This window comes from Peromyscus californicus, unplaced genomic scaffold (assembly GCF_007827085.1).
Source record: "Peromyscus californicus insignis strain IS unplaced genomic scaffold, ASM782708v3 Scaffold_3__1_contigs__length_106647218, whole genome shotgun sequence".
NCBI lineage: Eukaryota > Metazoa > Chordata > Mammalia > Rodentia > Cricetidae > Peromyscus > Peromyscus californicus.
This window is the reverse complement of record NW_026294551.1, coordinates 103,613,482-103,626,092: the sequence shown is the minus strand read 5'-3', so window position 1 is coordinate 103,626,092 and position 12,611 is coordinate 103,613,482. Positions and strand designations below refer to the sequence as shown.

At 45.5% G+C, this 12,611-nt stretch overlaps 1 protein-coding gene across 2 annotated transcripts in view; it reads left to right on the top strand.

Moving 5' to 3' along the window:
- Positions 1 to 11,407, top strand: part of Cpped1 (calcineurin like phosphoesterase domain containing 1) — a 138,892-nt gene extending 127,485 nt beyond the window's left edge. Inside the window, exons 4-5 of one of the 2 annotated variants that reach the window (XM_052759516.1) lie at positions 9,188 to 9,422; positions 10,047 to 11,407. In XM_052759516.1, the coding sequence (XP_052615476.1) occupies positions 9,188 to 9,414 (227 nt within the window). In that variant the 3' untranslated portion in view covers positions 9,415 to 9,422; positions 10,047 to 11,407. Of the gene's footprint in view, positions 1 to 9,187 lie in introns of both variants that reach the window. The other variant, XM_052759515.1, reaches the window with a different exon arrangement.
- The last annotated feature ends 1,204 nt before the right edge of the window (positions 11,408 to 12,611 follow it).

Here is a 12,611-nt window from a genome sequence, read left to right as displayed (position 1 = left end):
TAAGAAATTTTAAATAACATATCCTAAAGCTTGTTCACAGTGCCTGGACCAAAGTAGGTCACCAGTTACTATTGGAGTTACTATCATTGTAACTCCAGTTACTATGAGTGATTTCCTTTTTCTGATAACACTTTGAGATATTCACATAACCATCATACAATACAGTTTATCGAAAGTTTATGCACACCACAACCTGCTCTATGCTTTCTTTTCCCTGTAAAGCAACCTTGTAACCTTCTTGCAGTTACCCCTGCATTTCCTTCCGCCTCATCCCAGCTCCAGAAATCCCAGCAAGGGATTTTTCTGTTCTGAACAGTTCATTTAAGTGGCTCCATATAGCATGCTGCTTGAGTGGCTGTGACTCCTTCAGGCCCTTCAAGGGAAGGGACCCTCCTAAGAAAGAAGTTGCTTTGCATTCTGAGCAACCCACCCTCCCAACAGCAGAGAATGGACACATCAGCTGTCCAGGGGCCACTGGATATCATGGTGTCCACCATAGTGAGTGGGTGGGGCTCTGTCAGGAGTAAGACACCAGCTGTCAGCATGATGATACAAAACTGGCATTCGGGCAGCAGCTCCTGGATGTTCTGGTTAATAAGGACCTACTGTGTGTCGTGCTTCAAATCACTTCCTTGTGAGAAATCTCTGTGGCCAGACTCACAACCTTGATGGGAATTTTAGTTATTTAAATTTTTCTGAAGAATAACTTGAATCTTTGAATTGTGTCAAGTCTGAAAAAAAATAGCAATAAAAAGACTCAATTCCCATCAAGGAAAGATGCTGTAGTTCTTAGCCACACACCTCTTTAAGTCTTATTGGACACCTTTACCCTTGTAAAAGGGCAAGAAAAAGGATAGACATAAAGATCAAAGTTAAAGCAGTACCTGTTGGCAGGTGGTTGTTGTTTTTAATTTGGAAAATCCCAGGAATCCACAAAAACATTTACTAGTAAGTTATTTAGTAAGGTCCCAAGACTGTAAGGCTAATAATAGGTAAAAATCAATTGTGTTCTTACATACTCTTAGCAAACATTTTTGAGAACAACTTAATCTCCAGCACCACCAAGAGGAAAACAAAAACCCGAGAGTAACGTGCTGTCCAGGAGGAAAGCGGAAACCCTGAAAGCAGCATGGTGTCCAGGAGGAAAGCGGAAACCCTGAGAACAGCATGGTGTCCAGGAGGAAAGCAGAAACCTTGCGAAAGCAAAAGCTTTTAAGTGGGAAGGAGAGACATGTCATGGTTCTGCAGAGGCAATATGGCAGTTTCCCAAAACTGATACACAGATTCAGTCAAAATTCTAGCAATTGTTCCTAACGTGAGGTCTCACTATGTAGCCCTGGCTGACCTGGAACTTGTTATGTTTACCAGACTAGCCTCAAACTCAGAGATCTGCCTGCCTTCTGAGAGCTGGGATTAGAGGTGTGTGCCACCAAGCTCAGCAGTTTTATGTTTTATAAAAATTTTGAGGCTAATTCTGTGTACATTTTTGCTGTATTTCTCTAGCTGCCAATTCATGGGGAGGAGGAGGATGTTTTGTTTATGTTTCAGTTCTGAGGTCAAATCCAGGGCCTCCAGCTTGCTGAACAGACGTCTCCACACTGAGCCTCCTGGATGTCCTTCCTTGCACAGGTGCTCCTGTTCACAGAAGGAGTGTTCTCTCTGAGCTCTGTACACTGGCATCTCCTGATAATGAACAGCACACGTGTTTTCCTAAGCTATATTCAGTGTCACATGTGTCATTTCTGTTAGTCTTGAGAAGCACAGAAACTTGCAGGTGTTGCAGAATCTTGAGATCTTAGCTGAACCTCTTCAGTAGACTGCATATTTTTTAGTAGTGTCTCTCCCTGCCTTGCGGAGGTTGCCCTCCTCCCACTTAGTTTTATTGGCTCACATCCTTCCTCTCTCTTGCTTTCACACTACAAAAAGAATTGAGTGGTCCATGGGGTCCACAGAAGCTGAAATCCCTGACCGTTCTGGAAGGTGTAAGTCAGTGGAATGAGGAGCCATCCTCGGAAGCTTTGTGGAATGCCTGGGGTCCCACGTGAATGAACACCAGCTCAAGAATGTGTAGGAGGGTTTGATCAGCTGAGGCTGAGTGTTGCAATGCCTCTTCCGTGTGTCTGGCAAGAAGACAGGTGTGAGGTTGGCACTTTGCTTAAGTCATTCCCGCCTTTCCCCAGCCCAGATCCAGCTTGCCCTTGCCCAGCTCTTCAGCCCCCTGTCCTCCAGCACAACTGACCCCTGTTGAGCCTGCTGCTGGATCCCACATCCAGACTTCCACTCCCAGCCCTCCTGGAAAATACTGGGAAGAGCTTCTTTCCCACGTTCAGTGTCCGCAGGGTTAAAGTGCTAGAAGTACATTCAGAAGCCTTTGTGAAAGTGTGGTCCCGAGGCTGCTGGAGCCCACCTTGACCCTCTTTCTTTGACCAGATGTTGCTGGTTAAGAGCCTGGCCCTGGACCACACCCTGGGCCAATCATAATTTGACTGACCCGAGTTAACTAAATGCTGGATGTTTCAAGATTTCACTTTTCTCGTCTGTAAAACTACACATCCTTGCCTCCTTCATAGGGAAAGGTGGCGTGTACAAAGCCCACTGCGTGCAGCTCGTAAACGTGACAGCAGCCTTGTTACTACAGTACCTTCCTTCAGATGCCAGCTCAGGATTAGAAAACTACAAGTGTAGATATGTTCTGGCCAAATCCACAATCTCCAGGAAGCCTCGTGGGGATTAGAGCTCTGTAGCCTTTAGCATTTTGAGCATACCCCAAGCCAGCCTGAGCCAGATCCACGTCTGAGCTGTGTGTCCCCAACCAAGCCACCCGGCCTTACTGTCATCTGTCCTTTGTATGCTGAGTAATTTCTTCCCTGTGAGGTACTAATGGTGTGAGAGATGGTGTATGCAAAGGGCCCCACTCAGAACTCAGTAGACAGAGCCTGCTCGGCCACTGCCGCTCCCACCACCCTCTATGAGGAGCGCCCTCCATTGCTCCCTGGCTGTGTGTGAACCCTGAACAATTGTTGCGAATGCCATCCCAGTGTCCTGTTGTGCATTACCAACATATGGCTTCAGGAGGGGGGTTGGCACATGTAACTGCTTCAGAGTGACTGAGGAAACCGTCTCCTGCCCTCTCTAAGAGCCTGTAGTTAACCGCCACCACCTGTCCCCACCTGTCCCCACATGTCCCCACCAGAAAGGTGAGAATGAAGTGTAGACCCCCAGACTGGAAACCCATGGAGCCCTCACTTTAAGAACCCAGAGTGGGTTCACCAATCATGTCTCTCCACACTGGCATCCTGGCTGCCTGCTGATGAAATCCCATTCCTTGAGAGATTATGTATGTGGACCTGTTTTCTGAGGGTCACACCACACCCACCTTCCTTCCTTACCCTCCTCCCCTTGTGAGTTATAGTTTTCCTCACCACCGAGGAAGAATAAATCAAGTGTGCTTGAAGATTTATGTAGTTTTCACTGTTACAGCTAGCAGTATAAAGTGGCATAGTATTTTCATAAATATATACTCAACACAGAATAAAAATGAAAGCTGTCCAATTAGAACTCAGTGCATTTCAGACCTAAGTCAGAAGCACCCCAGCTTTTGGGGCACCCACCTTTCAGACCAGAATTGTAGGTTGTACCTCACTTCTGTGATTTATGGCAAGTTTCCAATATTAGGGCCTTAAATTATACAGAGATCGTATCCCAATCCTCTGATTGATTGCGAATAAATTTGAGTCAAGGCAGTTTAAAAAATAACTCTTTTTGTCTCTTTATGACTTAATACCGTGGAGAAATAAATGTGCGGCGACAGCCACACACAAGGTCCCGGCGGATACAGGGGCTGCCTTCTCTGGGAATCCTTTCTCTGGCAGTAATTTTAAGAGAGCAGTTCATAACTCAAAATCAGTTTGTCCATGATTCTCAACTAAGGAACCACAGAGGCATGTGAACCACAGATGCCTGAAGAACAGGAGGAATCGCAGCTCTGCCTGACTCCTGGAAGCTCCACACCCATCCGTGCCACACCAGGGAAGCCAGGATGTGTCAGTGCATTTCTTTCCACCGTTTAGTGTGGCTCAGAAGCTGCTCGAGAGCGAGGCAGCCAAACTTCTGACGAGGCCTCACAGCCTATAGGCGTGAGCTCAGGGGACTCACCACTTGGACCAGCTCGCACATTGCAGAGCTCAGATGCCAGCACAGAGCTGGGCCCCAGGCCAGCAATGAGCAGCTGGGCTGCTCTGGGGAAAGGCTATCCAGAGTCCAGGCCGTAAGCTTGTTAACACTCCCCTGCTTCTCTCCAGATGTTGGCCTACTCATGGGGGCGCCATTGTTAGCATTCATTTTAGGTAAGGAATCGGCCATGAAGGTCAGAAATGTGCCCATGCCCCAATAAAATTGAACCTGTGTTTACAAGTTTCTGAGATCAGGCTCTGTGTTAGTTTCTTAACTTATTTGGGCCTCTGTTTTCCCATTTGGACCATGGAAATGGTGAGAGGCCCCAGGACCATTGGGAGGAAGCACCAGGATGAGAACAAAAAGGATCTCCCCTTTGTATCCCACCCACCTCGTTAACAAGGTCGTGCAAAGAAAGCATGTTCAGATTTAAAATGCCTAGGTGTGGCTTAGAGTCAGCGAGAGACCCAGAATTTCCCACTGCCCAACCTCACCAGGCTTCCTACAGATCCAGTTCTGATCCACAGAAGCTCCGTCATTGCCTACAGCATCACATCCTTCCTGTTTCGGTGCTTTCTCAGCCAGCCAGGAGACCCAGAGCTTCTGATAGGACCGTCAGAGGCATGAAGGAATGGTTCAGTCTCACTGCCTTTAGACAGACTTCAACCTCCTTCCAGACCCTTCCTTTGTAAACACCACATTGCCATTACCTGATTGCTCACTAAGAACCCCAAATGTTAGTTCCTTGTTACATGACGGAATCTCTTTTGCTTACTGACTGTTTATTTCTAGTCCTCTTTAGTATCTTTGCTCTGCTAAGAATTCTGATTTGGTCATTTTCTTTGTCTTTAGACACTAATAGTAAATGGTGAACCCTAAGAGTGTTGGGGGGCACAGAAAGGGAACATACATGTTGCAGAGCAGGTGACTGAGGCCCAATAAGTTCTACTCTGAAAGTCCCACGGGCCCCTGACCAGTCAAGGCTCCTGGTCCTATCTCCATCAATGCCAAGGAACATGACTTGACACTTGAGCCAAACTGAGTCTAGCTAACTACTGCTATTGTGAGCCTTTCTCAGAATTGCCAGGCATTTCCTCTACAATAAAACAGCACTGTTTATGACTGTAAGCTAGACATTGACTCATGTTTCACTAACATTAGCATAGACAAAGAATACTGTCCAGTATGTTCTGTGCAGCTACTGAGTCCCCAAGGGAAGTTGATCATCCCAAGCTCTTGATCAGGCTTCAGATGACAACAGCCTTCAGACTCAGGTCTGGCAGTCGGGAGCATTTGGTTCTCCATGTGTAGTGCAGACTCCTCAGACGCCTAGCCCAGGTGGTCCCACCACAGCTCTGTGTGGTTCACCCTGGTGTAACAGCACCTGCAGCCCTAATGCTGGGTCCATCTGGCCACCACTGTCCCATTCACATCTCCTTCCTGGACTGCTACTGACCAACAGATCAAGTCATGGTCATTGTAAGCATTGACCTACAGCAGTGGTTTTCAACCTTCCTAGTGCTGTGACCCTTTAATACAGTTCCTCATGCTGTGGTGACCCCAACCATACAATTATCTTTGATGTTACTTCATAATTGTAATTTTGATACTGTTATACATCATAATGTACATACTTTTGGAGATAGCAGTTTGTCAAAGGGGTCATGACCCACAGGTTGAGAACAGCTGATTTACAGTTATGAGAAAGGGAGCAATTATCCCCTTGTTAAGAACCCCCTTACAATACCAGCAAATGTAAAACTACCTCCTTTCTAAATTCAGTAGCCTGCCCAGTCTAGAGGTCTGCTATCCACATGTACCTCCCATCTAAAAATATTAACTGGAAAGTTCCAGGAATGAACAGTCTATAAATTGTAAGTTCTGTGCTATTCTGAATAGCATGCTGAAGTGTCACCTAGTGTTACCCCACTCTGTCCTGCTCTGGATTGTCCTTTGGTTCAATATCCACACTATATATGCTGCCCATGCATTTAGTCACGCAGTAGCCTTCTCTCAGGTATCACATTGGCTGTCACAGTATCACAGCTTGTTTCAGGTAACCATGCTTTTGCTTAATAGCTCCAAAGTGCAAGACTGGCAATAAGTCAGAACATATGAAAAGACAGATGAACTCCATTGCTGTGTGGCAATGCCTCGGGGGGCATAGAAAAGCATAGAGTTCATGGGGTCAATATACACAGGGAAAGCATGGTATTCATAGGGTCAGTATACACAGGTGAAGCATGGTATTCATGGCATCTGTATACACAAGGGAAGCATGGTATTCATGTCATCTGTATACATGTTTTTGTTCCTACCAGACCTTTTGAAACAGTGCCTACCAAAGTCACTATGACGTTTGTTTCAATAGTTTTAGAGATCTACTCTCTGTCCACATTGGGTCTGCCAACCCATATGGACCATCGACTGTCGCCTCCCTGTCCTACTGCACCTGCAATTCTTTCTTCCCTTGTCTTAGTCAGGGTTTCTGTTGCTGTGACAAAGCACAGTACCAAAAAGCAAGTTGGGGAGAAAAGGGGTTTTTTTATTATTATTATTTGGCTTACACTTCAGTATTGCTGTTCATTATCAAAGGAAGTCAGGACAGGAACTCATACAGGGCAGGATCCTGGAGGCAGGGGAAGCATGGTATTCCTGGCATGTGTATACATGGGGGAAGCATAGTGTTCATGGCATCTGTGTACATAGGGAAAGCATACCTGTGCTCAGTACACCCAGTTTCAGGTATCCACTGGGGGTTATGGCTGTCTTGCTCATGGGTGAGAGGGGGCATCTGTGTACAATATAGCCATCACCTGTAAGTGAGCATTACAGACAGCTTCAGTCAGCATTGTACCATATCCATACACACACACATGCACACGCGTGCGCGCTCACACACACGCACACGCACAGCTTCAATCCTTCTCTGGAAACATCTGAAGTAAAATATTCCAGCTTCCTGTCCTTCCCATAAATTGCTTTTTTAAAATGTAATCCACATTATAAAATTCTCCCTTTCAAAGTAAAATTCAGTGGTTTAAATGTTTTCAAATGTTGTGCACCATCACCATTGTCTAGGAGCTGGCCATTTGTATTTCCCATTTCACAGAGAATCCCTGTATTCATAGCATCAGCCCCTACGCCTCTCAGCCTCTGTCAGTAATCTACTGTTGGGCTCTAACTCTGCTTACTCGGAACGTTTCATATGTGCGGGGTCTTATGTTTTATGGCCTTTTCTCTCACCTAGCTTAATGTTTTCAAGGCTCACTAACATTGTAGTCGGTACTAATACTTTGTTCCTTTTTATGACTGAACACTGTTCTGGACAGGCATTTAGTTCATTGCTACATGCTAGGCCATCAGCATAGATATGTGTTTCATTTCTCTTGGGTCTTTATGTAGAGTGGAGTCTCTGGGTTGTTAGCTCTGTGTCTAACGTTTTTGAGAATTACAGTGTCTGGCACCAGCTCTGCATGAGTGTTCTGCTATCTGAAAGACGTGAATGCTCGTTGCTTTCTATTTTACACAGACATCCTACTGCCTGTGCCATTGCTTGCTCTCGCTTTTAATGGTAAAAACTGTACATGTTTTTAATCAACCAGCCATCAGTAGTTACCAAAGTGGCTTCTCAGGATTCACCTATCAGTGTTTCTCTTTTTTGTTTTTCATCCCATCCCTTGCTGAACTATTTCTCTTGATAATTCATAAGCAAATATTTTGGAAATGGTGAAATCTGATTTCCCCCCACATTCTAGACATGTCTTTTATTTTGCCCTCAAGTGTCGGGTGAGCCTAGGTGTAGCATTTGAGGCTCCTGGCTTCTGTTCTCGGTATTTGGCCTGATTGTCGTGTCCTCCTGGTGTCACCCTGCTGTATTTCTAAGGGAATTCTAGTCCCTCCTCTTTGATGTACCACAGTTTTACTACGTTTTACATCAGTGTGGAAATTGTTCCCTACTCCACAGTTTTTCTCTGAGGACCCATGTCTTCATCCTTTCTGGAAATTTTTCAGCTAATAATCTCTTCTTTTCTGCATTATTTCCTCCTTTCTGTTTCCAGTTTCTGTTCCCAGTCTCCCAAACACCTCTTTAGTTCAAGGCTCCATGTCTACTGCTTTGTATCTGGTGTGTCTTCCGATTCATTTCCTTGATTCTCTTCTGTTGGCTCATTTCTTCTTTGACTGTTACGGAATACAGTTTACTCCATTTGTTTTATCGGGGTTCTAGTGTGTGTCTTAATACCCTGTTTCTGGGTTTTCGTTGCTTCCCATTATTCAATTTTTGTCTGTTTTCTGTCAAAGGATCTTGTTTTTATAGCTGTTAGTCTTTCTTAAGAACTCTGACATACAAAAGGTATTTATTTTGGTACTTGTCAAGCCTTTCTTATAATTAATCACCCTGGAGTGAACTCCTGCCCGACTGAGGTGTCTGGACTGCCTTACTTAGCAAGAAGTTTCTTAAAGGGCTGGAAGATGTTTCTTTCTTCTGGTTCAGTGTGAGTAATCAGGACTTTCTGTTTTTGTCCTGGCCTCATGGGCCCAGACACACACACACACACACACACACACACACACACACACACACACACACACACACGCACACACACCCTCATCCGCACCTGACTTCTTCATTGTCACTTAGAGATCCACTGTAAAATCTGGGAACTGTCCCTTCTAGAACCTCAGGGTGAGATTCTCAAGCTCAGAGGTATGCTGGAGAACTCTAGGTACATGTGCTCATGTACATTCATGCAGTGAGAATTACGCCTGGGCCTCCCATGTGCTAGTGAATTGACTTACACACTCTAGGACAGAGCTACACTCCCAGCCCTGTGACTGTTACACTTTAAGGAACTTTGTGAACTCATTGTTAATGAGCTACTATGAAAAGTTCAGTTAATGCATTCTCGGGTAGTTAGCATTAATGTTAATATTCACAGAATCAAAATTAGGCGCCCACAGGTTACCTGCATGGAAGTCCTAAGTCCCTCTCATGTCTTTCCCTTCCCTGCAGGTATCAGAGCTGTGTTCTCGGGCCACTACCACAGGAATGCAGGGGGAACCTACCAGGATCTTGACATGGTGGTTTCATCTGCAATTGGGTGCCAGCTGGGCAGAGACACCCATGGGCTCCGTGTGGTGGTCATCACTGCTGAGAAAGTTGTTCACCGTTACTACAGCTTAGAAGAGCTGAGCAAGAGAGGAATTGACGAGGACCTGAAGGAGCTGATGAAGGAGTGATTCCCCATGTAATCCACCCAGGTTTCATGCCCACGAATGTCCACAGCCCCTCATAGCAATGTCTGAGTAGACAGGCAAGTTTGTGAATGGATGTCCTTTTATATAAATCAAAATGCTGGGTCCTAGCTTCAATTAGATTCAAAAGGGGGCTGTCTTCCCTTTAAAAAGCCAGAAAAGAAGGCTGTCAATATTTTCTAATTATGGTGTAAGACTTTCCACATGATGTTTGGGTAAACTCTCCTTCTCATGGTGCAGCTTTCAGCTCTGCCCTGGATTCCCACTGTTTCTGACCGTTTACAGTCAATACCCACCTCCTGCCCTCAATCCCAGCTCAGTACCCAAGTGTGATCCTCAATAATTCCTCCAACAAACTGCTTCTGCTTTTGTTAAATTGTGGTCATGACTCCCAGAACACTGGGAAAACAAAGGTCCCTCCTTCTTACTGGCCGACCAAATAGTACCACTCTGTCCCAGGGCCACAGAGTCCTCATAACAGGGAGCTTCATAACCACCACTGACGTGAATTTCAAGACTTCTGTTACTGCTGATGGTACAAACACAGGTGGTCCACGTGAGGGTGGGTTTTGTTCTGATGACAGATGTCACCTTCACGTACAGACTCTGTGTTGCAGATGACCAGAGGAGAGGCTGCAGCATGAAGGCCCTGGACAGCCCATGTGTCTGCTGTTTATATCCTCCTGCTGCGGCCAGCCCACAGCATTATCAGATCACAGTGAACCTAGTGGGAAAACTGGACGTGATGCAGACTTCTCCCAAGAACAACACAGAACTGTCCCTGGGCAAACTATATCATGTTAATTACCACTGACATACAATACCCCTGGACAAAAAAACAGTGTGAGTTACTTAAAATCCTTTTCATGGTGGAATCCGCTCTGCTGCCTCCTCCTGGAGCACTGACCTCTGTGGCCTTCCCTGCATGCAGCTCCTAGCCGACGTGCGAGTAACCCGGGCTCTCTGCCCTGCTGCGGAAGTTTTACAGTGTCCTGCAGTGGCACAGGGGAATCCTAAACCGACTTTAAAAACTCACTGGTTATAAATGAACCGCAAAGCCCATTAAATTAAAAAACTTCCTTGTTAAAAAGTTTAGTCAATGTAGCAAAACCGTGAGAAATTAAATAAAAAGATAATTGGATATGTAAATTCATATGGAACAAAAGATACAAGAAGTTAATGATGTTACAGATTGGTGACACACCAGCGCTCATTGTTAGGTAGCACAAGAAAATTAAATTTTTAAACCAGAATGATCTTGTAGTGCTTGGCTATGTTCCTGTTTGTTTCCTTTTTTTTTTTTTTTCTTTCTTTTTTTGGTGTTTTTCAAGACAGGGTTTCTCTGTGTAGCTTTGGTGCCTGTCCTGGATCTCACTCTGTAGACCAGGCTGGCCTCGAACTCACAGACATCCACCTGTCTCTGCCTCCCGAGTGCTGGGATTAAAGGCGTGCGCCACCACCGCCCAGTGTGTTTTCATTTTTCTTTATAGCAGAATGTAAGAAGTCAGGAAAGGAGTTAGATAAGGGGCAAAACTAATAGTCCAGTTGTCCAGATGTAATTACTGCAATCCCTGAACCCAAAACATGTGGGCTTGACTCCATGATGGCTCCATGATGGGAGGAAGTTTAATTACAGTGGGCTGAAGGCATGCCCTTTGTCCAAGATCCATGTGAAAAATGCAGCCCCAGAATGGGAACAAGGATATGGTAAGAAGCGGTGGAAATGAAGTAAGTCCTTGTCTCCAAAACACAAATCAAAGAGCTGATTCCGAAACCTGAGACTATGCTAAAGAAAGGAACGGCATGGCATTTCCAGCGGTCGATGGAGCAGCTGTATCAAGGTGGGGCTTGCTGCTGTGGGGAACAAATGGGTGTCCACGTAACTCAGATGACATGTCGCTACTCCATTCACTTATATGCCTTTTTTACAAAAAGAATCTCATTAAAAGAAAAAATAATAAAAGACTTCCCACATGCACGTGCTGTGTTTTTGAATGTTCTTTGGGTGTTTTAGCTGATGTTTTAGCTCTGAAAGGCCCAGGCTGGTTCCAGGGTCCAGCCCATCTATGGGCATGGAAGGACAGGGATTCGGGCAGCTCCATCCCCAGGCAGAGCACGCCACATCCGGTGGGGAGTACTCCTTGCTGTTGCTGTGGTTTTGATTTGGATATGGCTTGTCCTCAGAGGATTCTCGACTTTGAAGTTTGATCCTCATCATGAAGCTGTGACAAGGTCCTAGTGGATGGCTCTTAGGTCGTTCTTGGGCCCCAGTTGATCTCTGGCTTCCTGTCTTACAGAATGATCTCTGGCCATGGTGTTACCATCTACCAAGCAGCCTTTAACAGAGCCACCATGCCTGCCCTTGAAGGCCCTGAACAATACATAAACCTCTCTGCTTTATCAAGTACCTAACCTCAGGTATCTCATTATAGTAACAGACTCATACACTCTTTGCTTATAGTTGCCACCCCCACAGATTCAGAAATGTCAGTTCTCACCCCCTTCCCATTAGTTACTTTAATTAGAAAGTCAAGGGGCCACTAAAGAGGAAAAGTTATTTTAAGTGGTCTTAAATTGGATTTTCAAGGCTCAGAAGGAGGAGTTTGTGGAGGAGGGTGGGATGGGTGACCATCTTAACTACATTTTTTTACAGGTTGTGGAGGTGTAGAGGTGAGGGGGGCAGTGAACTGTGTGCTTAGCTAACAGAACACACTGCATGTCTTAAACATCTGCCTTAGGTGAGTGTCAGCTGCAGGTAGAAACTACAAGGCAAAAGACTAGTTTTAAGGCCCCACAAATACCTAGGCCCATTGCTCACAGCTGTAGATGCTACCCTCGTGACATGGTCCTAGAGCAAAGTCTTTGAAGAAGAGGCAGCAGAAACACGGTTTGCCTGTATTTGAACTCTCCATTCTTACCCCTAGGCAGCACCTGCATGGCTCTGCAGTCACAGAGTAAGCAAGGTATTGCCCTGAGCCAGGAGCAGGCTCTGCTGATACGTTTTGCGGTAGACACTGAGGGGAGAGGTTGTTTTTCTCACTTAACCATTGCAACTTGGCTGCACAGGCCAAAAAAAAAAAAAAAAAAACCCATTTGACTGGTGGTTTTTTCTACATCATACATAAAACGCTGCTTTTGTCATCAAGAGAGGGTGTGTGTGTGTGTGTGTGTGTGTGTGTGTG